General features: G+C 47.1%; 1 protein-coding gene across 5 annotated transcripts in view; it reads right to left on the minus strand.

The window, feature by feature from the left end:
* Nucleotides 1–6,320: 6,320 nt before the first annotated feature.
* Nucleotides 6,321–24,344, minus strand: part of BCL6 (BCL6 transcription repressor) — a 24,086-nt gene continuing 6,062 nt past the window's right edge. Inside the window, exons 1-10 of one of the 5 annotated variants that reach the window (XM_017549581.2) lie at nt 20,678–22,138; nt 19,462–19,500; nt 18,447–18,617; nt 16,631–16,852; nt 13,888–14,859; nt 13,176–13,360; nt 11,567–11,734; nt 10,370–10,500; nt 10,121–10,258; nt 7,322–7,541 (exon numbers count right to left, since the gene is read on the minus strand). In XM_017549581.2, the coding sequence (XP_017405070.1) occupies nt 7,398–7,541; nt 10,121–10,258; nt 10,370–10,500; nt 11,567–11,734; nt 13,176–13,360; nt 13,888–14,859; nt 16,631–16,852; nt 18,447–18,607 (2,121 nt within the window). In that variant the 5' untranslated portion in view covers nt 18,608–18,617; nt 19,462–19,500; nt 20,678–22,138 and the 3' untranslated portion in view covers nt 7,322–7,397. Of the gene's footprint in view, nt 7,542–10,120; nt 10,259–10,369; nt 10,501–11,566; nt 11,735–13,175; nt 13,361–13,887; nt 14,860–16,630; nt 16,853–18,446; nt 18,618–19,461; nt 19,501–20,677; nt 22,140–22,170; nt 24,339–24,344 lie in introns of those variants that run through there. The other 4 variants (XM_017549584.2, XM_017549582.2, XM_017549580.2 and 1 more) reach the window with 4 other exon arrangements.

The following is a 24,344-nucleotide window of genomic DNA, read 5'->3' on the forward strand; positions in this document are numbered from 1 at the left end:
TCTTTTCTTTGTGGTAGAGTTGGATTAAGTCAGAATTCTCACACCTGGCTGTAAGTTAGATTCACCTGGAGAGCAGGCAGCAATATGTCTGAAAGTCCCCTATGGTACACAACTGCTTGATGAGATCATCAGTGGGGTAAGCTCAAATACTCCATGATTATTCAAGACACCATTACTTACAATAGTCTCCAGTTCTTGTTAAGGGACTTTTATCAAGCCCATGATGGTCTGGTCTTGTATATAAGTTCTTGGTGATTCCTGTTTCGTAAAGACCTACCTGGATCAAGAGCTTTCTCCCACCTGCATAATCAAAATGTGGTTGTTCAGAAAGCACAATTATTTTCTTCTCTTGTGTTCTTTTGGACAGAGATCCACCAGTGACATAAAAGACAAAACTAGCTAGAGAAGAAAGAAGAGATGTATTGCCTGATCTTAACCAAGAGTTGTGGCCTTCTTGTACCCCATTCTTCTCATCTGTAAGAGGTAAAACAAATCCACTTCAGTGAGTCGTCATGAGGGTAAAGGAGACCATGAGTGCAAAGCCTACTGGTAGTGAGAAGGCCCTCCAGATCTTAATTCCCTGAGCCTTTGACAGCTAGAAGAAAGTACAAACAAAGGTTAGGGTGGTGCCATTTCTGAGAGCATTTCTCCTCATCTTTCTTCCCATAAACAGCCTCTGCTGAGTTGCATCATGTCCTCCCAAAATTCGTATGTAGAAGTCCTACCTTCCAGTACCTTAGAATGGGACCTTATTTGAAAATAGGGTCATTGCAGATATAATTAGTTAAGTGGAGGTCATTAGAGTGGGCTTTAATCTACCACAAGTGATGGCCTCATAAAAAAGGAAGCGTTTTGGATACCGAGACGTGGACGCAAAAAGAACGCCATGTGAAGATGAAAAGATCAAAGGGATCCTTCTACCAGCCAGAGAGTGCCAGATTGCCAAGAAATGACCGGAAGCTAGGAGAGAAGGCTGGGACAGATTCTTCCTTACAGCCCTCAAAAGAAATCAACGGTGCCAACACCTTGATCTCAGACTCCCGGCCTTCAGAACCATGAGGCAATAACGTTCTGTCGTTTAAGCCACTTCAGTGTGTGGTACTTTGCTTCAGCAGCCTTAGCAAACTAACACACCTCCAGAGGTAGCTCCTACTGATGACATCAGAGGACAGCTCTGTCCAGATGGAAGGAGGCACTGAAGTTCCGCAGAACAAGTGGGAGACGCCTGAAAGCCCTGAGGGTGCCTGTCCATGGGCCCCCAGCTCAGCAAGGCTGTCCCCCTCGTACTGCCCTGAAAGAACAGTTTGTCGTTCTGAACATGCCGCTTCTCAAGATATGCTGAATCCGTAGGAACATCATTTCTTTTTAAATTGTACTTTAATATCTGGGATACGTGTGCAGAACGTGCAGGTTTGTTACAAAGATACACATGTGCCATGGTGGTTTGCTGCCCCCATCAACCGTCATCTACATTAAGTATTTCTCCTAATGCTATCCCTCCCCAATCCCCCCACCCCCGGCTATCCCTCCCCTAGTCCCCCCACCCCCCACAGGCTCCAGTGTGTGATGTTCCCCTCCCTGTGCCCATATGTTCTCATTGAGGAACACCATTTGTTAACCGTAATTTTATATCATTTGGTGTTTCCTTGTGATTTTCCTTCCATATATGTCCATGTTTTTTCTTGTGATTTTGACTACAAACCCTCTGAGGGCTGGAACTCATTACAAACCTCACTGGGAGTCAGGTGACGTTTGATAAGAATTCTTGTTGTGACCTTAAGCACGTCACCTTTCCTTTCAGGCCTTTTTTTTTTTTTTTCACCTATAGAAGAGAATTATCATCACTAAACTCTCTCTAGTTACAATATTATGTGATTCCAACTCCATATGTATTTACATAATCAACTTGCCTTCTTGGGGTCCTAAAAGGAAGAGATATGTTGAGCAGCCATCATTTGGGGTTAAATGAGTCAGCCTCATTTAATAAGGGGCTGGGGATTGGGGGGTGGGGTGAGGCTAGAAAGTCAGTCCCCTACCTTTGCTAGCTTGGCCAGGACATCCCCCGCCCCCCCACCCTTTGCTCACCCTTCAAGGTCCCCCGCCTCCACTGCCTTGGAGGCTGACCTCTTACTTTACTTTCTGTTTTCTTCCTTTCTTGGGTTTGAGTGGGAAGTGCAGGGGTGAGTATGTGTGGGAGGAGTGGCTTCCCGAAGGTTGGGGAGCAATGTAGTACTCAGTGGCTGCAAAGCCCACTAGGGCTCTTTCCTAGACGCCAGAGTCCTCCTGCCTGGGCATCTGTCTTTCTTGAAGGCCACTTTCTTTTTTTATGTTAATTTTTCTTCTCTTTTTCTCCCATGAGTCATGGGGAATGAGAGAAGGCCACTTTCTTAGTGACAGCCCTGGATGCTATATTACATGTGCTGGGCAGGGTGCCCATGCCAGGGCTGGGCTTCTGTGTGCCATTTGGAAGCCTCCTATCTCTGCTCTGGGGATGGGGGGAACATTGCGTTTCCAACTGACTATGGTATTTTGGGTGAATGATGTTTTGTTCCGTACCTTAAAGGGATTACAGCATGCCTTGGCCTCCACTATAGAGAAGCTTGGGCCTTGTCAAACAAGTGTAAGGATCCTTCTAATGGCAAAACCCCAGAGGCATGACTATCTGTGTGCAAATTATGCTCTTTTGGTTCCAGGAAATGGACTCATGTAGTCCAGTCCGAGTAATGGCAGTGGTGTAGAAATGGAGGCAGTGATCTCATTATAAAGTGCTTATAAGAAGGATGGATTATCCTAGAAATCTAAGACTAGAAACCCCAACGCAATTATAAGCTTCATAGAACTAGATTCTGAAAGGTCATCCTAGTTCTGCAGTCCTCATTCTGGAGCTCTACCATTAATGTGGCCCAACTACTCTTCAGGGGTCAGCTTCCCTCGGCTTCTCTTCCCCATTTTAATGATCTTAGTCCTTACCAATGCATGCCTCTGGTAGAACACAAGACAGCTTAGTATTAATTCTTTTTTTTTTTTTTTTTTTTGAGACGAAGTCTCACTCTGTGGCCCAGGCTGGAGTGCAGTGGCGTGATCTTGACTCACTGAAACCTCCATCCCCTGGATTCAAGCAATTCTCCTGGCTCACCCTCCCTAGTAGCTGGGATTACAGGCATATGCTACCGTGCCTAGCTAATTTTTGTGTTTTTAGTAGAGACGAGGTTTCTCCTTATTAACCAAGCTGCTCTCAAACTCCTGACCTCAAGTGATTCACCTGCCTTGGCTTCCCATAGTGCTTTGATTACAGGCATGAGCCACCACACCCGGCCTTATTATTAATTGTTACTCTGAGTGAGACAGAGAGAGAAAATGGAAACCCAGATTCCAAAGGGAATAGCTCATTTCTCCAAGAAGCCTGAGGCCTAACAATTGAATTGAACTGATTACTGCTCTATTGACAACCATTGTGTGAACTCAGCCTACCTGGACACTTCTTAGCTGCATGACCTTGGACTAGCTCCTGCCTCCATTTCCCCATGTCTACAATGGAACATTTGTAACCCGGCACGGTGGCGTGCCCTGTAGTCCCAGCTACTCTGAAGGCTGAAGCAGGAGTGTTGCTTGAGCTCAGGATTTCAAGTGAGTACGATTGTGCCATTGCCCGCCAGCCTGAGTGACAGAGCAAGACTCCATCTCTAAGAAAAATAAAATAATAATAAAAAATACTAAAAATTAAAATGGAATGTTTGCCTCTGGTTTTCCTTCCCTCAGGGTTGTAAGAGCAGGAGCCTGTTCTGCACTCTGCACCCCAGGATCTGGCTGGCAGTAGGAAAGTGCCTTCACCCCTCCTGCCTCAATCCTTTCGTGGATCAGACACAAGATTTGAGCTTGGTGATCTTACTCTCCCGTCCTTTCAAACTCCTAAATAGCTCTACATAATTCTAACCACCCCAATTCTCTGGGCTTACCCCTTACACAACCTCATCATCCTGGTCCTCAGAACCCCTTCATCTAAAAATCCCACAGTGTAGAGAAGAACATCATGCATATTCTCTGTTTTGGTGAAAAGTTGCATTTACATCACGCTTTTTAGTAAACATTTTATATTCCCTTTGCCCTGACTTATCTCCTTAGAGGCATTTCTTTTTAGTTGTTATTATTGATTGTCAATTGGCTGCAGTTACGCTTTGATCCTCGCCTTTGTTTAAATGGCCACCCACACTATCTGCCCTCGCCCTCCTTCTCTCTGTTAAACAGTAATGAAATGCAAACAAACTTGGAGGTACTCTGGGAGCAGAGGGGCCCTGGGGCCAGCTTCCCTCAGGCCTGTGAATTGTCATTCCTGAAGCTGTCTGTTTTGTAAGTTCTTTTGCCAAGTTTCTATGGGAGCAGAGGGATCATTTTCTCCCTTTTCAAAGAGCAGGGTGAGTTGAGGACTTGAGTTGGCAAGTCCTTTAAAGTCATTTTCAAAGGAAACCTGAACTGAAAGGCCATGCAGCTGGCAGAGGGTGCTGTGCCTTTCTGAGGCTCTCTGTGGGGCGCTGGGTGGTCAGCCCCCATAGCTTCCCAGCACGTGCTCGGAGCCTGCTGCAAAGGCACTGCCAAGGGACACAACTGCCCAACAAGTGGGCCCATGGCCCAGGGGACAGGCTCAACTCCACATGCCCTCCCCACTGCCACCCAGGAACAGGAAGGGAGAGTGCAGGCTTCTCCTCTGGGCCAGTGACCAGAACCACACTTGTCCTCAGTGTTCTCGGGTCAAACTTGATCCTTGGGGTTTTTTAAGGTAAAAGAAAACCAGATGCCAAAGCAAGCAAGGGTGAACTTGCATCTGAATCAAGGAATCATACATGGTGTAGCTCACTCTCATGGACAGGTTGGAAAGGGGACTCAGAGGGAAAATGGTTTTCCCGAGTCACACTGGAGGAGGCGGCTGAGTTCCACCACAGGGCTCTTGGGGGTGGAAGCACCTCAGCAGGGATAGAGGTTTGCTTGGGTACTAACCATCCATAAAGCTTCTGAGTCTGCAGATGTCTGGCAATCAATCACCCAGCAGACACCAAAAAACCCTCAAATGCACTCGGGTTGAGAAATATATGTCTGGGGCCACATGCCTTCATACTGCGCTGTGAGCCGAGTGGAGAGAAATTGTTCATGAAGCCAGGGAGCACGACAGGCCTTCTCACTTCAGAGAATGGGTAAACTGACGTCCAGAGGAAGATGAGATGCCCATCTGTATGTCGGCAGAACTAAAAAGGAAGTCATTAAAAGCTTACCCTGGGCTGGGCAGGGTGGCTCACACCTGTAATCCCAGCACTCTGGGAGGATGAGGTGGGCAGATCACCTGAGGTCAGGAGTTTGAGACCTGCCTGGCCAACGTGGTGAAAACCCATCTCTACTAAAGATTCAAAAAATTAGCTGGGCATGGTGGTGGGCACCTGTAATCCCTGCTACTCAGGAGGCCGAGGCAGGAGAATTGCTGGAACCCAGGAGGTGGAAGTTGCAGTGAGCTGAGATTGTGCCACTGCACTCCAGCCTGGGAGACAAAGCGAGATTCTGAAAAAGAAAGAGAGAAGGAGAAAGAAAGAAAAGGGAGAAAGGGAGAGAGAGAAGAAGAAGGAAAGGAAGAAAGAAAAGAAAAGAAAAGAAAAGAAAAAAAGAAGAAAGAAAAAGAAAGAAAGAAAGAAAGAAAGAAAGAAAGAAAGAAAGAAAGAAAGAAAGAAAGAAAGAAAGAAAGGAAGAAAGAAAGGAAGGAAGGAAGGAAGGAAGGAAGAAAGAAAAGGAAAGAAAGAAAGGAGGAGAGAGAGAAAGAAAGAAGAGAAAGAACGAAACAAGAAAGAGAGAAAGAGAGAGAGGAAGAAAGGGAAGAAGGAAGGAAGGAGAAAGAACGAAAGAAGAGAGAAAGAGAAAGAAAGGAAGGAAGGAAGGGAAAGAAAGGAGGGAAGGAGGGAGGGAGGGAAGGAAGGAGGAAGGAAGGAAGGAAGGAAGGAAGGAAGGAAGGAAGGAAGGAAGGAAGGAAGGAAGGAAGGAAAAAGAAAGCAAGCTTAGCTTAGAGCTGAGTGGGCAGTCCTTCCAAAATCTCCCACCTGAGCTCTTCAGAAACAGGGCCTGGAGACCACAGTTCCTCCTGGTGCTGGGGTCCAAATGTGCGTCCACGCCAAGGTACCAGGAACAAGTCCTAGCCTCATCTCAAACGGCACTCCTTCCTGAGAATGCAGCAGCCAGCAGCCCCTCCCCTCCAAGAGCGTTTTCCAGTAGGTTAGGAGCTCAGGGAGCCAGATCCAGGCCAGGCCCCATTCCCACACAAGAAAAGCCCTCCAGACCAAGCCAGCTTGACTTTTCAACATTTTATTCTTATATTTGTACAGCTATATTTTACAACGCGGTAATGCAGTTTAGACACAGCCAAACCCTGTCTCCGGAGTAGTTATAACACAAGCATGACGCAGAATGGGATGAGACAAACATTCCCAAAGAGAGTTTAGTTAGTAACAACTTCAAGTCCCTGTGTCTGCCTAGGCTTCAAAAAGGGATGGCGCACGCTCGCCCATCATTGAAAACTTCCATGAAAAAAGGCACCGTGAGGACACGTTGTACAGGTATATACAAACTGAAAACTAGAACAAAATTACACGTTTTTCCTTCTGCGGGTTTTTTTGTTCTTTTTTTTTTTAATACACACTTTGTAAATTGTAAACCTTCACTTGCAAAAAAATACAAATACACTGAGGCATTTTAGACAAAATATTTTCTTACTTATACAGATGCAATACTTAAAATATTCTCTTAAGTGCTCTTTCTCAATAAAGATTCTCAGATCCGTGTCTGCCTGCAGATACAAAATCGAGCCTTTAACGCAGTTTTATATTTTTAATATATCTTTTTTAGGTTTATATATATTTATTTTATATATATATATATATTTATATATTTACAACTCTGCCATATATTCCTTCACCTTTGGTTAAAAAAATTAAAGCCCTCTCTTTTATAACATACCGAAGTCTTGTCTTTTAAAAGAATGCACATTTACATACAAAAGAAACATCTGTTCCCACGAAACATATACATTCCTCATTTTGCAGACTAAAGTCAAGTCAGAACTTTTTGCATACTCCCCGCTTTGACATAGAAAATGATTTTGCTTTTTGCTGACGTGGTTCACCTTACACATAGGAGAAGAAGCAATATTATTCTCTTAATGTTTCATGGCAGTGGGGGAGGGGGAGTTGCTATGACTCCCAATCCCCCAGGCCCCAACCCCCACCACCCCCCACCCCCAGCTATGATTTGCACTAGTGGATGAAAGAGGCACTACATCATGGGATGAACATTGTAAAGTGTTACAGTATCCTTTGGGTAGATTCTGAGAAGGGGCTGGAGAGGAAAAAGCATCAACACTCCATGCTTCAGCAGGCTTTGGGGAGCTCCGGAGGCAGGTCTGTGGCCGACACGCGGTATTGCACCTTGGTGTTGGTGATGGCACCATGCTTCTGGCGCAAGTGAAGTCGCAGCTGGCTTTTGTGACGGAAATGCAGGTTACACTTCTCACACTGCAGGGACAGCAGAGGCAAACGTTAGCTGTCATCAACCCAAGAAAGGTGTCATTGCTCAAAGACCCAGAGAGGAAGATTTTCCCTGCAAGGGACTGGGGCAGCTCTTGACTCTTGGAGACCGGGTTATGAACCCATATGAATCCCGGCTTCTGCCAACAGATAAGCTAGCATCGTGCGAAGGTCCGTTCCCTGCTTTCCCAAGGGTTGTTTCTGCTTCTCCCTTGCTAGAGACGTCCTTCCCTGCCTTGACTCCACAAGTTCAAGTCTTATCCAAAACAGTTAGATGCAAACTCTTCTCATCATTAAGGCATTTCTGAATCTCTCAAGGATAAAATTAATCCCTCTTTACTTCGAACCTCTGTAAGATTTCTAGCTTTGCCACCTAGCCCTCCATGGGCTACCTCCTTCTTAAGTGGGTAACACTTTGAGGGCAGTGGCTAATTTTCTCTAAACGTTATAATCTTCCTCGTGCCTAACAGAATATACCTCTTTGTCAAATTATGCAATTAATCTGAACACATCTGGACAAATGGACTAGGCCAATCTGAATTCATGGAAATTCCGGAGTCTAGAGTAAATATTTTTAAATGCAGTTATATTATTTTCTACGGCATATATCTTAGATAAGCTAACTAAACATTAGCAAGTGGAGCTATTTCTTGATTTAATTCAATGAAGCATTTTAGTTTAGATAAAAGTTAATAAAATAAAATGAATGACTAAATGTAATGGGGTAATCTAGATGAGATCTTGAATGAGAAAGGACATTCTTAGACAAAAAACAAAGAAAATGTAAATAAAGTATACACTTTAGCTTATAATTATATATCAGTATTGGTTCATTAGTTGTGACAAATGTATTGAACTAATGTAAGATGTTAACAATAGGGTAAAATAGGTGCATGTAGGAGCCTTTGGTACAATCTTTGCAACTTTTCTATAAATCTAAAACTATTCTAAAATAAAAAGTGTAATGAAATATGTTCAGGTAGAGTAAATGTTTTAAAGCAAAAATGGAAATAGATTAAGAAAAATTAAAAACGAGCAGGGACCTATGTAAAATCTCTGGTCTTGGGAGATATAAGGTCCACTGTGTCGGTGCCATTCATTGCTGTGTGTCCCAAGCATGCCATTTCTCTCTCTAGGCCTTGGATCTCCCTTCTGAATGGCCTGGGTCAATATCCACTGAAAAGTCATTCTCAACTCTGATATCCCAGGCATCTAAAATTCTAGCAAATCATTTATTATCACAGATATTTATTGTACCGTTAGGATGTGCATGCACTATCCTCAATGCTTCAATAATTAGTTAATACTACAACTCCATGATGTAGATATCATTATCAAACTCATTTTACAGGTTAGGAAGTTAAGCTACTATGAGGATAATGAATTTGCCCAAGAACAAACAGCAAGTAAGAAGATATTCACTCACTGCTAGATAAATAAGTGAACAAAAATAACCATGTCTTGCAGGTTAACCTCTGGCAGGTGGGTTAAACATTCATTGATTGATTCTTGTTCCCATCACCACCTAGAAGGACGTCATCAACACCCCAAAGCAACCAGAGGCAAAATGTACACAAATGAGCAGGCCTGAGTTTCAATAACCTTTTACTTAGAGACACTGAAATTTAAATTTCATATAATTTGCATATGGCACAAAATATTCTTTTACTTTTGCAAAAAAACATTCCTAGTTCATAGAATGTTCAAACATTGGCACACAGGCTGTAGCTGCCGAGACCCCACCCTAGAACACTACAATCCCAGTGGCCTGTCCACACCGTCGTGCTGCACTCTGGCCACCTCCTCTTTCTTAACATGACTTTTTCTATGTTTTTTTGTTTTTTTTTTTTCCGAGACCGAGTTTCGCTCTCGCCGCCCAGGCTGGAGTGCAATGGCGTGATCTCGACTCACTGCAACCTCCACCTCCCAGGTTTCAGTGATTCTCCTCCCTCAGCCTCCTGAATAGCTGGGACTACAGGCGTCCGCCACCATGCCCAGCTAATTCTTATATTTTTAGTAGAGACGGGGTTTCACCATATTGGTCAGGCTGGTCTCGAACTCCTGACCTCGTGATCTACCTGCGTCGGCTTCCCAAAATACTGGGATTACAGGCGTGAGCAACCACACCCACCCCATTAATTAATATAACATTCTTCTTGTTCTCCTCCTCCTCCGAAGACTGTTGCTTCTCAAACACCTTAGCTCCTCTTAAATGTGCACCTAACCCAGTATGGAGTGTCCAGCAGGCACTCAGTATTTGTGAAATGAATGAATCTATGTGGAATGAATCAAATCTATGTGTCCACAGTCTGGACTCCTCCCCTCAGGCCCAGATCACCTGTTCCGATACCCCCCATTTTAAAGATGAGTCCCTTAGGCTTGGGCCAAGGTCGAGCAGGGTGTCTGACCATCAGGCTCAGATGTAGGCCTTCCAACTATGAGTGCAGTGGTTGTCCCACTGCGTGCTTGAGACTGGAGCAAACAGTTCCACTGCCTGCCTGCTCCACCTCCTTCCCCGCCCTGCCCATCCCCGCAGGCCAGAGAGTGGCCGCAAGAGGCTTACGTACATGGTAAGGTTTCTCTCCCGTGTGGATTCGCAGGTGGCTCTTCAGAGTCTGAAGGTGCCGGAAACGGGTGCCACAGATTTCACAGGGATAGGGCTTCTCGCCAGTGTGGATGAGCACGTGGGCACGGAGGTGGGCCACCTGAATGAAGAAGAAAGCATGAGAGGTCTTCTGGGGTGGAGTGCAAGCCTCTGGGCACCCCCTCATCAGCACACATGGACTGAGCGGCCTTTCCCAGGCCACTCTGCTCACCTGTACAAATCTGGCTCCACAGGTTTCGCATTTGTAGGGCTTCTCTCCAGAGTGAATTCGAGTGTGGGTTTTCAGGTTGGCTGGCCGGTTGAACTGGGCCCCACAGATGTTGCAACGATAGGGTTTCTCACCTATTACCAAGAAAAAGGGAAAAAGGAAAGCCATATTCAATAAGGAACGTCTCCGCAGTCCCTGGCTCCTGGATTTCTAAGCAGACTGCTCCTCCCTGAGGTCACTCGTGTTTTCCTTTCCCTTAGGAAATGTCAGAGAGAGAATCCAGGGGCCTGCCCCCACGCCTGCCAGCCCTGTTTCACACACACCTGCATATCTTGCAGGGGACCAGGGCCAAGAAACAAGTGGTGGCATGGAGTAGCGACAATGTCAGGTGCGGGACAAGGGAGGGGAAGGTTCCAGGAAGCCTGGGCTTTAGGACCAGCCTTGTCATTAGGGTTATCTGCCTGTGGGACCTGGACAAGTCACTCTCCTTCTCTGGGCCTCAGTTTCCCTCTCTGGAACCTGGGGGGCTACTTTAGATTACCTGGGAAGGCTCTTCTAGCTCTTTACTTGGATAAGACAGATTCACTCATCAACTCATTCACCAGGGAGACACAATCAGGCTGCTCCCGTTCCTCTTTTAGAACAAACATATTTTTCCACTTGTGGCAACTACAGCTGGATTCCATTGGCAAGAGGGGTGGGGCTTGGGTCTGAGTAGATGCTCAGGCAGAGGAAATCAATAGAATGGCTGGACTTTGCTTCATGGAAAGTGTCTGGATAATGGGGCCATATACAGTATTAAGAGAGTAGATTTTAAACAACAGTCAGGCCAGGAGAAGCTATCTGGTAATGGAAGGTGAGCTAATAAGGAACAAGTCATTTGAAAAAATCAAGAGGCCTTCAGTTTTTTTCTGGCTTTACAAAAATCGAATCTGTTTGCCTCTCCCAGACTCAGTCTCCTCACCTGTGCAGTGAGATTAACACTTCTGACCTCAGCAAAGGCAGGAAAGCAGTATAGAGCATCTCAGAGGAAAGACAGAGGGTACAGGGAGTGAATGAGTCAAGCCGCTGAGCAAAAACAGGATGGGATCGGGCCCCTCGTTCAGGCCAGGATGGGGCCTGCTCCCTGCCTTGCCCCCTCGCCTTTCTCTAGGATCCTCTCCCTGTGGAGAGGTTGGGTTGTGCGCGGCAGGGCCATACCGGTGTGGACGGTCTTGTGGCTGGCGAGGTTGCCCTTGTAGCGGAAGGAGGCCTGGCAGCGGTCACACTTGTAGGGTTTGTCACTGTGGGTCTGCAGCGTGTGCCTCTTGAGTGAGGCCTCCTCAGAGAAGCGGCAGTCACACTCATTGCAGAAGAAGGCCCCGTTCTCTGTTGGAGGGTGGGAGGGGGACACCAAAGTCAGCACGAGGAAGGGCGGTAGGGCTCTCAGACCTCTGTCCTCTATAGCTATGCCCTGTGCCAAACTGAGCCCCCAGCCCCTCACTCACCCGCCCGACATTCATGGGAGCTTGGAGCAAAGGATCTGTGGGGACTTTATTGTTCTTAGCATTTGGTCTTAGCCAGAGAAGGGAGAAAGGAGATGGACTGAATTAAGCTACAGAAGGGAAGCTCAAACACATAGGTACTCAGAGGCCCTGCACCAGTTTGAGGAAGGCACAACAGAGATATTCTTTCCCCAAGAGTTCTGAGGATCGACTATTAAAGATAAGTTTTCAGTTTTATTTATACTTATATACAGAAGCCCTCAGGCAAGACTCTACCTCTGAGCCTCTCTGTATCTTTGTCTTCAAAGTCAGATAATAAATCCCTGTCCTGCCTACCTGACGGGAGCATATTACATTACACAAAATAGAACACAGAGCATTCTAGGAACATAAGATATAGGTCAAATTCCATTCTACTGAAGGAGGAATTAATGATAAACACTCCATGGCCAGCCTTACACCTATCTGGATCTCATGTCTCCCAAATCCTCCTGTGAGATTGGGAGTGCAAAGCTGATGGTGGAAGTGGAAACAGAGGCCCAGAGAAAAGGAACTGGAGTGCACAGCAAAGGCAAAACAGCCATGGGGCAGGAGGGGACAGTCCCCACCCTCCCACCTAGGGGTCCATGACCCTGTGCCAAATCTCTTGGTATAAGCAGCTAATTATTTTTTTCATTTGTTGTAGTGACTTGAAAATGACAAGTCATGGTGATTTAACTCTGATTAGGTACTACTGGGCTCTATTCGTGTAGCCAGAGCTGGGTGAATAACTAGAATTTTTTTTGTCTAGTGAAAACTGGGGATGCCAATCACCGACTATCCAGAAATGCCAATTTAGTAATTCGCTTCAACTCTTTTAACTCAGCTAACATTACTGAGTTCCTACTCCATGCTAGGGACGTACTACTACCTATGGGGGATACAAGAATGAGTCAGATGCTTCTCCTTATAGAATACACAGCCTGGCGGGGAAAATAACACGTACACAGGTCAGTCCCAGTAGTTTTGGTATTGAGGAATGGAGAAAGCTCTGGACATTACAGCCAGCCCCACAAATTACTTTTGCTGGAATAAACCTGAAAGACTGTGTGGTAAGTCTTGATGACCCCAGGTCAACTCTAATACTCCATTCCTTGCTCTGGTTAGCCGACCTCCCTAAGAAGCGAAGCATGGGATGGACGGCTGGTGACTTTGAGTGCCAATGGACTTCCAGTTGGGGACTGCTCCAATCAGAGATAACAGTCTAAGTAAAGTGGAGCACAACACCCATGGAGCAGAGGGGTCTTCCTTCTCCCTGACGAGGGGTAGAAGGGAAAGGGACGCACCACAGCTGGAATCCGAGTACTCAGACTGGGTCTCTCCCATCTCCTCGGGGAACGTGGGTCCGGCCGTGTGCAGGCACATCTCCGCATGCTGTGGGGACTGAGAGCCACAGGATGCGCACTTCGGTGGGTGCATGTAGAGTGGTGAGTGGCTCTCACTGCTGCTGCGAGGAGAGCCCGTCAGGGACCTGTGGGGCAGGAGTGAAGACAGTCTCAGCACCTGGGGCAGGGCCCCAAGACCACCCTCTCCTCCCTGTGTTTATGCAAGCCCAGAGGCAGCAGCTGGGCTGACCACTCAGGCTCTGAGACCCCAGAGTTGTCCTTGAGTTTATCTGCAAACAACCTTTGCAGAAAGGGTCAAACTGGCCAGGGTCAAACTGAGCCAGAGCTTCCCCGCAGCCCACAGCCTCTCTTAGTCAAAGGTAGCAGGATGGTCCCCGCCACATCAAGACCACAGGAAGTGCCTGTGGCATTTACAGAATGCTATTCTGCCCCAGAAGGGAGTTATCTCTCTTGCTATGAAAAAATATACACTACTTAAGTGTCATTTACTTCCTTACTTAGACTAACTCTGTCAATAGACACTGATTCCACACCTTTAATAGGCTCAGCAATTCAGGCAAGAAAAGAACAAACCCCTGCATCCATCAGAAGAAATGATGCAGAACCCTGCCCAGGTAACCCCTGATCTCATACCGACTGTCTCTGAAATCACCTGTTAACGATGTTATTGAGCCGGCTGGCTTGTGGGATGGTGGAGTCCTCCCCACTGGCACTGAGTTTGGTTGGGGACTGGAGGTCAAGGTTCTCAGGCTCCATGGGTGGCTGGCAGGTAGGCGGGGCGGTGTAGGCTCGTGGGGAAAGGCGGCCCAGCTCAGCCTGCTCTGGCCCCTCTGGTTTGGCATTCTGGTTGAGGCTGTTGAGCACGATGAACTTGTATTTCTTCCAGTTGCAGGCTTTGGGGTCAGTGGGGCTCTTGGCTGGAGGGGAGCCAGAGGCCTGGAGGATGCAGGCATTCTTACTGCTGCAGGACTCTGTAGGCGAGTTGGGCTGGCAGTCAGATTTCTGGGGGCTCTGTGGACTCACCAGACCCTTCCGGTTCAGGGGCGCATTGGGGGACTCGAAATGCAAGGCAATCTCATCTTCTGAGGAGGGTCTCTCTTCTTCTTTGCTGGCCTTGTCACAGGGGAAGTAGGGGGCGTTTCGGGCTGAGGGGGCAGCAGGCTTGGGCCCCTCGGCCACACCGTAGTGCATATCACTTCGTGCCTCTTCTGGGACTGTTTCCTTGGGCGAATAGATATTGCCGTGGCACACGCCAGGGGACACCTCCAAGGCCGGCCGGCTGTACTCACCGGGGACTGGCCTGGCACTGTCGCACGGGAGGGCCCGCTCCTTGGGGAAGGGGTTGGCCACAGGCATGCGGACATCTCGAAGCTCCTCATCGGAGAAGAGGAAGCTGCTGACGGGGAGATGGCTGTACATGGAGTAAGAGGCTGGCTGTGTGGACAGGCCACTGTACAGGCTGGGGGCAAAGGCTCTGCTCTCACACCCAGGGGCACTCCTCAGCGGCAGGCTGTTCTCCACCACCTCACGGCCCCGATAGGCCATAATGTCTTGGGGCATTAGCATCCGGCTGTTGAGGAACTCTTCACGGGGAGGCTTGATGGCAGGAACCATCTCTGTTTCACTGTGGGAGGAAAAAGGAGGAAAGACACCGGTCCCAAATCAGAACTGTTAAATAGATGACCTTCCAGGGACACTTATATAACCACATCTGTGCTTGAATTAGCTAGACATAGGTGACGTGGTTCTGGAGCAGGGAAACAGAATTACAACGCGTTTATGCTAGAAGCCTGAAAATCCAGGCTACGATTGGGAAAACTGAGGCCCAGAACAGGGCAGTGAGTTCCCAGCTCCTCATCGGAGAAGAGGAAGCTGCTGACAGGGAGGTGGCTGTGCATGGAGTAAGAGGCTGGTGGTGTGGACAGGCCACTGAACAGGCTGGGGGCAAAGGCTCTGCTCTCACACCCAGGGGCACTCCTCAGTGGCAGGCTGCCTGATTAGACATGATCTTCTATGTTTAAAGCACATATCTATGCATGTGTGTGAATCTATAGCTCTTCCGATGTTATAAAATTTTATAGCTCACATAAAACTTTCAAAGCCCTTGTCTCATTTCTCCCTTGCAAAATCCTGAACGGAAGGAAAGGCAATGATTATTGCCTCCATTTTACACACAGGGAAACAGGAAAAGAAGAATTTGTACCATGTTGGTATGGCCCTTTTGGAGGCTCCTACACAAACGGGTAACCTCCTGAAGAAAGAATTTGCCCCACATGCTGATGAAAGTTTCTGACAGAACGGGCAGCAAGGTCTGCAAACCTGGCTGTGTCACTTAGCAGCCAGGTGACCTGGAGCAAGTTACTTAGCCATTCTAAGCCCAAGGCCTGACCCACTGAAAGTACTTGTAAATGACAGCAATGATGATCTTGCCACCTTTGTCACCCACAGGAGACAAAGAACTCTAGCTGTATATACCTGAAGGGACATTACGTGGGCAAAATAAACAGGCCAGCTCACCACGATCACAGTTATTGGAGCTAGTACCAATCAGAAGTCTAAAGAGAAGCCAAAAGGAGAAGCTTTCTAACTGTGCACGGTATGTTGTGTGGTTCTGAGAACACTGAGGTCCTGGCTCCTGGAGGTTTTCAAACACAGCCTGGAAATCCCTTCTGTTTGGGCGAGGATGCAATCACCCTAGCGTGGCTGTATCAAATGGTTCTGAAGAAGTTAAGCTCTGAATCTCTGTTCCACTTAGCGAACCTCTTCACTGCTTTGGATCTCAAGTTCCTCACCTTTCAATGAAGGTCATGTCTTACCAACCCTTGGGTAAGAGGTTAAACTCAGTGAACTCCACTCAATTCAGTAATGTCCTGCCTAGTAGGAGCAGCGTGACATAAAAGATAAGTAAGATAGCCCCATAACCTTGAGCAGCCCACAGTCTAGTAGGGAACTAAGGCACATATGTAAATAGTTATAACAGAAGAAGGAGAACTAAAATACATATGCAAATTTAACATAGAAGGAAACTTTAAAGCACAGGCCAAATGCTTCGCAACACAGAGGAAGAGCTGAGGGAGGAAAAGTGGTAATCAGAAAGACTTCCATGGAAGGGCTGAAATCCAAGATTGGCCCTGCAAGATGGGTTGGAAGAAAGGGTATATTAAGTGAATGGAAGAAAGCAAGATGCGGTAAAGCACAGGACACCTCTGCATAGCCACAGGAGTTAAGTGTGCCTGGGACACAAGAGTTAAGAAGAGCAGAAGTGTGCAACGAGTGGAGATGGGGTTGCAGCACATCATAGAGGACTATTTTTTCTGTGTGCATGAATTATCAAAGATTTCTGATCAAGGACTGTCTCTGCCATCTCCGAGGCTTCTACCCAGGTACCAACTCACCTGGCCTTGATGAACTTCCGGCAAGTATCCACAACATGCTCCATCTGCAGGTACATAGCTGTGGCCATCACGGCCATGATGTTGCCCTCCCGCAAATTGAGTCGAGACGTGTACATAAAGTCCAGGAGGATGCAGAACCCCTCAGGGTTGATCTCAGGATCTAAATTGATCACACTAAGGTTGCATTTCAACTGGTCTGTGAAGATGCTATAGAACAGGCCACTGTAAAACAAACAGATGTCCCACTACAGTAGACATATGGAATCTGTGATCCACTACAGTCAGCATTGACACTCAGCCCTTCTCCCCTGGGCCCACCTCCAGAACTTCCACGGTAATCAATACTAGCTGCTGTTTATGGAGAGCTCACCAAATCAGAGAGTCATTAAGCACCTTACGCACATTATCCTTTGCTCCTTACAACCCTGCAAGATAGGTACTATCATTCTCTGCCTTTACAACTGGAGGAACTAAGATCAGAGGGGGTAAGTGAATATTCTAAAAGTCACAGGGCCTGTTTTCCTTTTAGTCTTAACGATACGGATTACCGGAGTTAAATTTAGCACTCATTTGCAGTAACTATTCTTAGTCTATCCTTGGCATAAGCATTCCCTCTTGTTCTATTGCACTTATACTTACTTTTTTAATTCTATTTTTTTTTTTTTTTTAGAATTTAGGTATGAATGACAAAGAAATAAAAATATGCCTTTATCTCCCTCCTGCTTTTATCAAAGTCCTTAGATTAACAGAGGGTCAGTTATTCCTAGAAGACCCAAGTCAAACCCCAAGCAATGCCTCCAGGTGCCATGCTGTCTGGTGGTGGAAAGAGTACTCAGTTGTAAACGAGAATCCTGGGCTACCATCTTGATTCTCAATTCTACTATTTCTGAGTGAGTTGCCAGAAGTCAGCCAGACTTCCACCGAGTAGCTGTGCAACTTTGGAGAAGACACTTAGCTTCTCGGCATCTTGCTTTACTCTTCTTCAAAGTAGGAGGAACAATCGTGTCTACCTTATAGTGTTGTGCACGAATGAAAATGTAAAGGATATAGAATGGTGCCTGTCATATAGCAAGCATTCACTAACCATCGTCTATTACTTTTATATCTCTATAAACCTCTGTTATTTCCACTGTTAAAAAACAGGTGCTTACAGCAAATGTTGGATACATTATCATACAGCAACAGGGATCCCTGATTCTACGTCATTTCCCCTCCCTGTACTTTCTTTTTACCATCTATAAAATGAAGGCCATAGTGTAGCACGACACTGAAGGCTGCTGGGAAGATCCGGGGAGATGACATCATATAATATAAAATTGCTTTGAAAACTCAAAATACCTGATAAACATGAAGAATCAGCTAGTTCACTCTTATTAACTCTTACATATACTCTGAACACCCATGGAAATTCAGTTGTGGCATAAAATAAATACATTTATAGCATAAAAGAACAAAATATTTCAAATTAACTTGCTTAAGCTACTTAAAGACAAAAGTTCATTTGAAATCTTCTGTCATTTTTTCACTTGGTTAACTGAAGTTACTCTCCATGTCTGCCCCAAACACATCCTTTCTTGGGGCAGTATACAACTTTCCTCCCACTATTGCTACAGAATATGACTCCTTCTTTTCTAAAAGTTGCATTCATTCATTCACTCCTTGGGAGCCTACCCTGCCAGGCCATGGTGCTGAGACCCAGAGACACAGCGAGACATTGTCCCAGATGCAGTAAAAGGCGTACACGTTTCACATTGCTTGGCGGCCAGCACCATCACCCTACTTTGACTCACCCACCCTTTCCTTTCAGACCCCTCACCTGCAGGCCATGAGGACTGTTTTATGGGCTCTAAACTGCTCACGGCTCACAACAATGACAACATCAGTCAAGATGTCTCGACTCCGGAGACGATTAAGGTTGAGAAGAACGTCACTGGCATGGCGGGTGAACTGGATACAGCTGTCAGCCGGCGAGGCCATTTTGTCTTCACTTGAAAAAAGAGGCCAAAATCCTGTTAATCCTCCAGAACCTGTTTCCTGCTTGCCACGGGTATCAGAGTAGGTGGCTCAGCCTCCTGAGGTACAGAGTGCAACTCGGGTCCCTTGTGTTTGATCTTTGAACAGTTCATACCCCAAGTGTGGCCATTATTCTTCGCAGTTGTAAAATGGGGAGAATAACTTTTATCCAATAAGTTGAGATAGAAAGCTCTTTAGGGGAAAGGCAAAGGGAATGAATGTTTGCTGAGCATTTCTCCCACATACCAAAGATTCTGGCAAGCACTGAGAGGCAGTGAGTATGCTGAAATGGAGAGATGGAGACATGGTGTTTTAAGATTATCAGGCTAGACTTGTCTTCTGCTAGCTGTGGGACTTTAAGCAGATCGTTGACTCATTTTTGGCTTTGGTTTCCCCAGATGGAAGTAGTAATGCCTATGTGGTTATAAAAATTAGAAATACATTCCTCGTCCAGAGTAGTTCCCAAAACTCACAGCTATTCTTGTACGTGTCTCATTTCATTATCTCAGTCACCATTGGTCTATCCACCATTAGGCTTTAGAGGTGCCTGACTTTGTACCTTGAGGAGCTTGCATACTGCTGGTGAATAGCAGCTGGCTTAATCAATTTGTACAAAGAAATAGTAAGAGAATGATTGACCATACAAATGTTAAGACGTCTAACATAGAGGTGAAGGAGTGAGGACTACAAGTGATGTAGAGGGAGCTGGTCATCCTTATCTCGTATAATGAACGGTGGCAAAGTTCACAGAACACATGCATTGGCAAAAAGAAACAGCTTGTCCCAACATTTTAAAGCATATAATTTGATTTACTTACCCAATGCCTTGCTTCAAAGTCCAAAATTTTGCTTAAAACCTGCAGAGAAGAAAGCAAACAGGAATTGATTTAACGAATGTAAGATTGTCCACTATAGTCTTATTTTAGGACATACACATTTAGTTTTGCTTTGATAGTTGCAGCTTGCCAGCTGGTGTGGTTTTACCGCAAGCTAACAAACGTTTTCCAGCTCTGCTCTTACGGAAACAACACGCACCCGAAGCTATGAGATAATATTGTTTTTATCCTGAGTACTAGGAGTATAATTGCATACATTAATTACTTATACATACATCCATACATACATGTATTTCCTGCTTCAAAGAAAAAAAAAATTATACCATCCAAAGGCCACTTGAGTTTAAGGGAAAGAAAAATAAGAAAAGTAGTTCTGTCAACATTAATGATAATGATCCATCCATGGCCTGAATATGCTGGACGCCATTCAAAGCCTGCTAAAATTTTATCTTTGAAGTCTTAGGATGATTTCACCAGGATGATAGGGCGAATATCTTTATCCTTATTTCACTGGCGATGAAACTGAGACTTAGGGGTTCATGTGGCTTGCTCAAACAAACAGCTAGGCGGTATTCCCTGCCTCTCTGAAACATTAAGAGTGGATATAGGCTCTGGAGAATACAACCTGAGATGTCTTGTCTATGTATTCCTTGAAAACCTTTGTCTTCTTTTTCAAAGTTTTCTCTCCCTGCCCTACTGGGTCTAAGACCAGACAGAATGCTATTGCCTCCAAGTCTGTGCTTCTGCCTGCTGGTAAAAGACTTAACTATGTGACTTAGCTGAGAACTGGCCAGGCAGCACTAAACCTTAAAGAGATTTAATGAAATGTGTACCTCTTCCAAACTGGCTTCTCTAAAACAAAATGAGGTGTAAGACTCTCATTTATGATCAAATGTGGGCTGAAAAGCAAGGCAGTATTTGAACTGTCTTTCCCCCTTCAAAAAAAAAAAAAAAAAAAGTAGAACCTTTTAGAGCTATTTTCCGGGTAAAGAGGCCCGAGGCCAGCAAGGTCATGTTGGGCCATGTAGATGGTTAGTGGCCCGGCCCTAGGTCTTCTGGCTCAAATTCCTGTCCCCTTTCCAAATCAGCCTACGTGCTGTAGAACATGCAAGACAGCACCCTGATGTGGGTGAATCTCATTTTTAAGTTCCTTCCCCCACACAAACACTTTGCCCCATTCCAGGCTGCTGAGTCTTACCAAATGAGCACTCTAAAATGAGAGGTTTCCTTGAGTCTGTAACCAAACACTCTGACATTTCTCTGTGGTCCCAAGTGCCAGTCACTCAATCCCATCGGCTCCAAGGTTAGTGTGTGCATGTGAGCAAGTGGGGGACTGCAGGGAAGGAAGTGGGGAAAGGAGAGGACAGAAAAAGACGAAAGAACCTATCTCCTCCTCTCCCCATCCCAACTCAAGATAGGCAAAGAGAGATATACTAACTCGGTCTTAACCAAACTTCAAGGATTTTCTCCTTTGCAAAATAAAACTGAAGACACATGGGAGGTTTACTTATAAACTTGCCTCTCTTCCCTCATGGAAGGGATCCTCAAACACTTCTGGAATACCTAGGCTGTTCTTTAACCAGCTTCAACCACCAGCTCTCTTGTGGATTTCCAGGCGCAGGCTTCTGGAACCACAGGAAGCCCAGATTTGCCATTTCACCATGACAAGTGGCAGTGACTCACTCCAGATGCAGAATGAAACAAACAAACAAGTTCCCCTGTGTCTACTGTCAGCTGGGACTTGGGCTTTTCACCTTAAGCCTCTGCCTGACCAAAAGCAAATATACACACACAAGGCGCAGGTCCTTATCAAGCTCACTCCTTTGTAAGCCAGCTCTTCTTAAGAGGCCCTCCCCCCAACTCCTGAGCCTGTGGGTTGAGTGTGGGCAATGCTGTCACCGCCCCCACCCTAGACGCCACAGGTGTGGACGCACCACCAGCATTTAGTTTGCTTTTGTACACAGCTCTTAGTCCTTTCCCAGCCCTCCTGATTGCGTCTTATCCTTCTAACAGCCCCGATTTATCAGGAAGGGAACTGAAGCTCCAGGTGAGAAGCCTTGCCCAAGATCTCAAAGCCAATTTCCAGCAAGTCCTGGACAGGTCGCATCTCCTAGATTCAGCCATGCCACCAATGCCACACACAAGACTAACCGCAAAAACAATCTCCGAGGAAAAGCAGGGCTGTCAATGAGAAACTGACAGCTGCTGCCCCCAGACCCGGACTTCCCATCCCAATGTCCGGGCACTCCCCCCCCCACCTCTTCCCCCGGCTCTGTAACCACCATGGGAGAGCTCGGTGTTTTCTCCTCCCTTCCTCCCTTTAGCTCCTTTGGAGCTTTCCTTGTGCATATCCAACTAGGCTCCTTGAGAAGGCAGATCCTTTAAAAAAGCTGTCCACTGAAGAAGAAAACAGGAACCAAAAATAAAAAAGCAAAGAGAGAGAAGACAGCAGCAGAAGCCAGAGAGAGAGAGAGAGAGAGAGAAAGAGAGGAAATGAGAGAAGAGCCAGAGGCGAGGTTAAGAGGCAGAGAGCTAGCCAATACAAAAGACCCCATCCTTTTCCTCCCTCCTCCCCTGGGCTGGCACCAGGCAGCCCCATTTTCTGCTTCACACACAAGAGCACAAACAGAAGCCCTGCGGGCCGGGGCAAGCCTGGGCAGACCTCACTACCCCACCCCGACGACACCGTACCTGTCTTCCAGAGACTGCCCGCCCCTGGGCGATCCACCTCCAAGCCCCCCGCAAGGCGAGACGGAGGCTTTGTGGAATGACAGTGGCGGCCCTTAATTTAGTTACATTCAAATAAAACTTTTCGTACACCTCGGTGGCTAACATTGTGTGTATGCCTTTTTTTTTTTTTTTTTTTTTTTTTTTCCTGTTACGCCGTCAAGGCATCAGGCAATGAGGGGAATGGCACAGCCCTCTCATTCCCGGAACGTAGTCAATCTCGGCTCTGCGGATTTCACAGAACATGCTCTGCCTATCGCCGGCTCCAACGAGAAGTAACTTTCCAGGAAGCTGCCGGGCTCGGCAGCCGCCAGGATCTCTGCCTGCGCTGCGCCGGCCGCCGGGGATTCACCCGGGGAGGCGGGGCCGCCGGGGAAGGCTCGCGGGGAATACAGCACACTTTCCCCTAAATCCCTCATCTGCGCCGAGTCCAGGGCTCTCAGAGTTCACCTAGTCCAACCTCTCACACACAACAATTTGTTAACGGGGAAGGTCAGTTAGCAGCAGAGCTGGGACTAGAACCCAGGAGTTGGAATCCAATCCGAGGCTGATATCGTGACTTTAAGTTGCCGGATTCCGAAGTTTATTTGCCTTTTTTCCTCTTTTTGCCTTCCATTCTCCCTCGTCCCCCTTCTTTTAGGGGGATGTTTGGGCTAGACTTCAAGGTCAAAAAGATGGAATCCCTAGGACTGAGAGTCTCCATCAAAGGCGCCCCAGCCAAGGTTGGAGAAAAACTAAACCGAAAGCCCCTTCCGCCGACGTTGGCAAGAACGGGAACCCAGCTCCACTTGGTTTCCGCCCAAAGTCTATAGAATAGGAGCTGCCAGGCCGTAAGGATTTCCGATTCCGATTTTCCCGAAACCGTGGAGACCCGGCTTGGACGGGGCAGAGACCCGGCCCCGACCCCCGCGCGCGCACGGGCGCTCTCCACGCTTACTTCATCTTCCTGCGGCCCTCCCGGGAATTATAACCCCGGGGTGCCCTGCCCTATTTGGTCTCGGTAGCAAGCTCCGGGGTGCGCTTTTGGGGGTCAGGGGACGGCGAAAGACTCAGCAAGCAAGGCTGCAGTCAGGTCCTAAAACTAGCCAGTGGCGCCACTCTGTGCCGCTCAGCCCTTCTGCGGCAGCGGAAAGGTCAGAGTCAGTCCTCAAAGGCTGAGACTCTTTGGTCTCAAAATTCTACATTGAGGCCTTCTTACCCCTCCGCCCGGGGGGATAAAGGTGAAAGAGAAGGTTGGGTTTTAATACGGGGTAGGGATGAGAATCTAGGAAGTTAAACTTGAGTAAGTGCATTTATTGGCAATTTGGAGTCCCGTGATTCCGGGAGCTCAAACCTAAGGGTGTTTTTACCGCTGCCTAACACTAGAGAGAGCCCTCCATCAAGGTTTGAAACGGTCCAACCCTTTCTCGCCCCTCCCCTCCTTCCCATTGACCTAGTTTGGCCAGAGCCTCCTGATTTGGAGAATGCCTTCCGCCCTTCCCCCCACCTCTCCAGCCTGGCCGGCTGTTGGATTATTGGTAATCTAATAACTCCAATAACTCGCTGAAAAATCCAAAGGGGAATTTGAAAGTGTAAAGCACTGTTTAGGGACAAGGACAAGGAATTTTAATAAGGCTGGAGCTGCCGGAGTGGACCCCGCATCAGGGGCCCTGCGGTGGGGCTCCCGGTCTCCGCAGAGTCTCTGCACGGCCGTAGACACCACCGGGGTCCGGCGGCAGGGGGTGAGGTCGGACCGCTGAGTTGTTTTTATTCTTAGGGAAAAACACTCTTCGCCCTCTTGTCTGGGGGACGGGAGGGTGCGGGAGGCGACAGTGGATAAAAGCAAATTTGATAACACGATGGCCTCGGCAGCCGCTTTAGGTAACCGAGGTGTCCGAGGACATGATGTCCTGAGTTTCATTTCTATCACGTTTCCTGCCAACAGCGCTCTTACAAGCCTGCAAGCTTCTAGGAAATGCAATAAAACAGAAGGATGTGTTTTATCATCAAGATCTGAAGAGGAGTTGCAGAAGGGACGCTCCCCAAACGCTCAGCTCAAGACAGCCTTCCAGAAGGGCTCCAAGACAATGCCAGCAAATCACGTCCCGGGGCAGAGATCCCTCGGCCATCCTGGCTGGATTGGGCTCAGCCTTTGGAAA

This window comes from Cebus imitator, unplaced genomic scaffold (assembly GCF_001604975.1).
Source record: "Cebus imitator isolate Cc_AM_T3 unplaced genomic scaffold, Cebus_imitator-1.0 Scaffold220, whole genome shotgun sequence".
Taxonomy (NCBI): Eukaryota; Metazoa; Chordata; class Mammalia; order Primates; family Cebidae; genus Cebus; species Cebus imitator.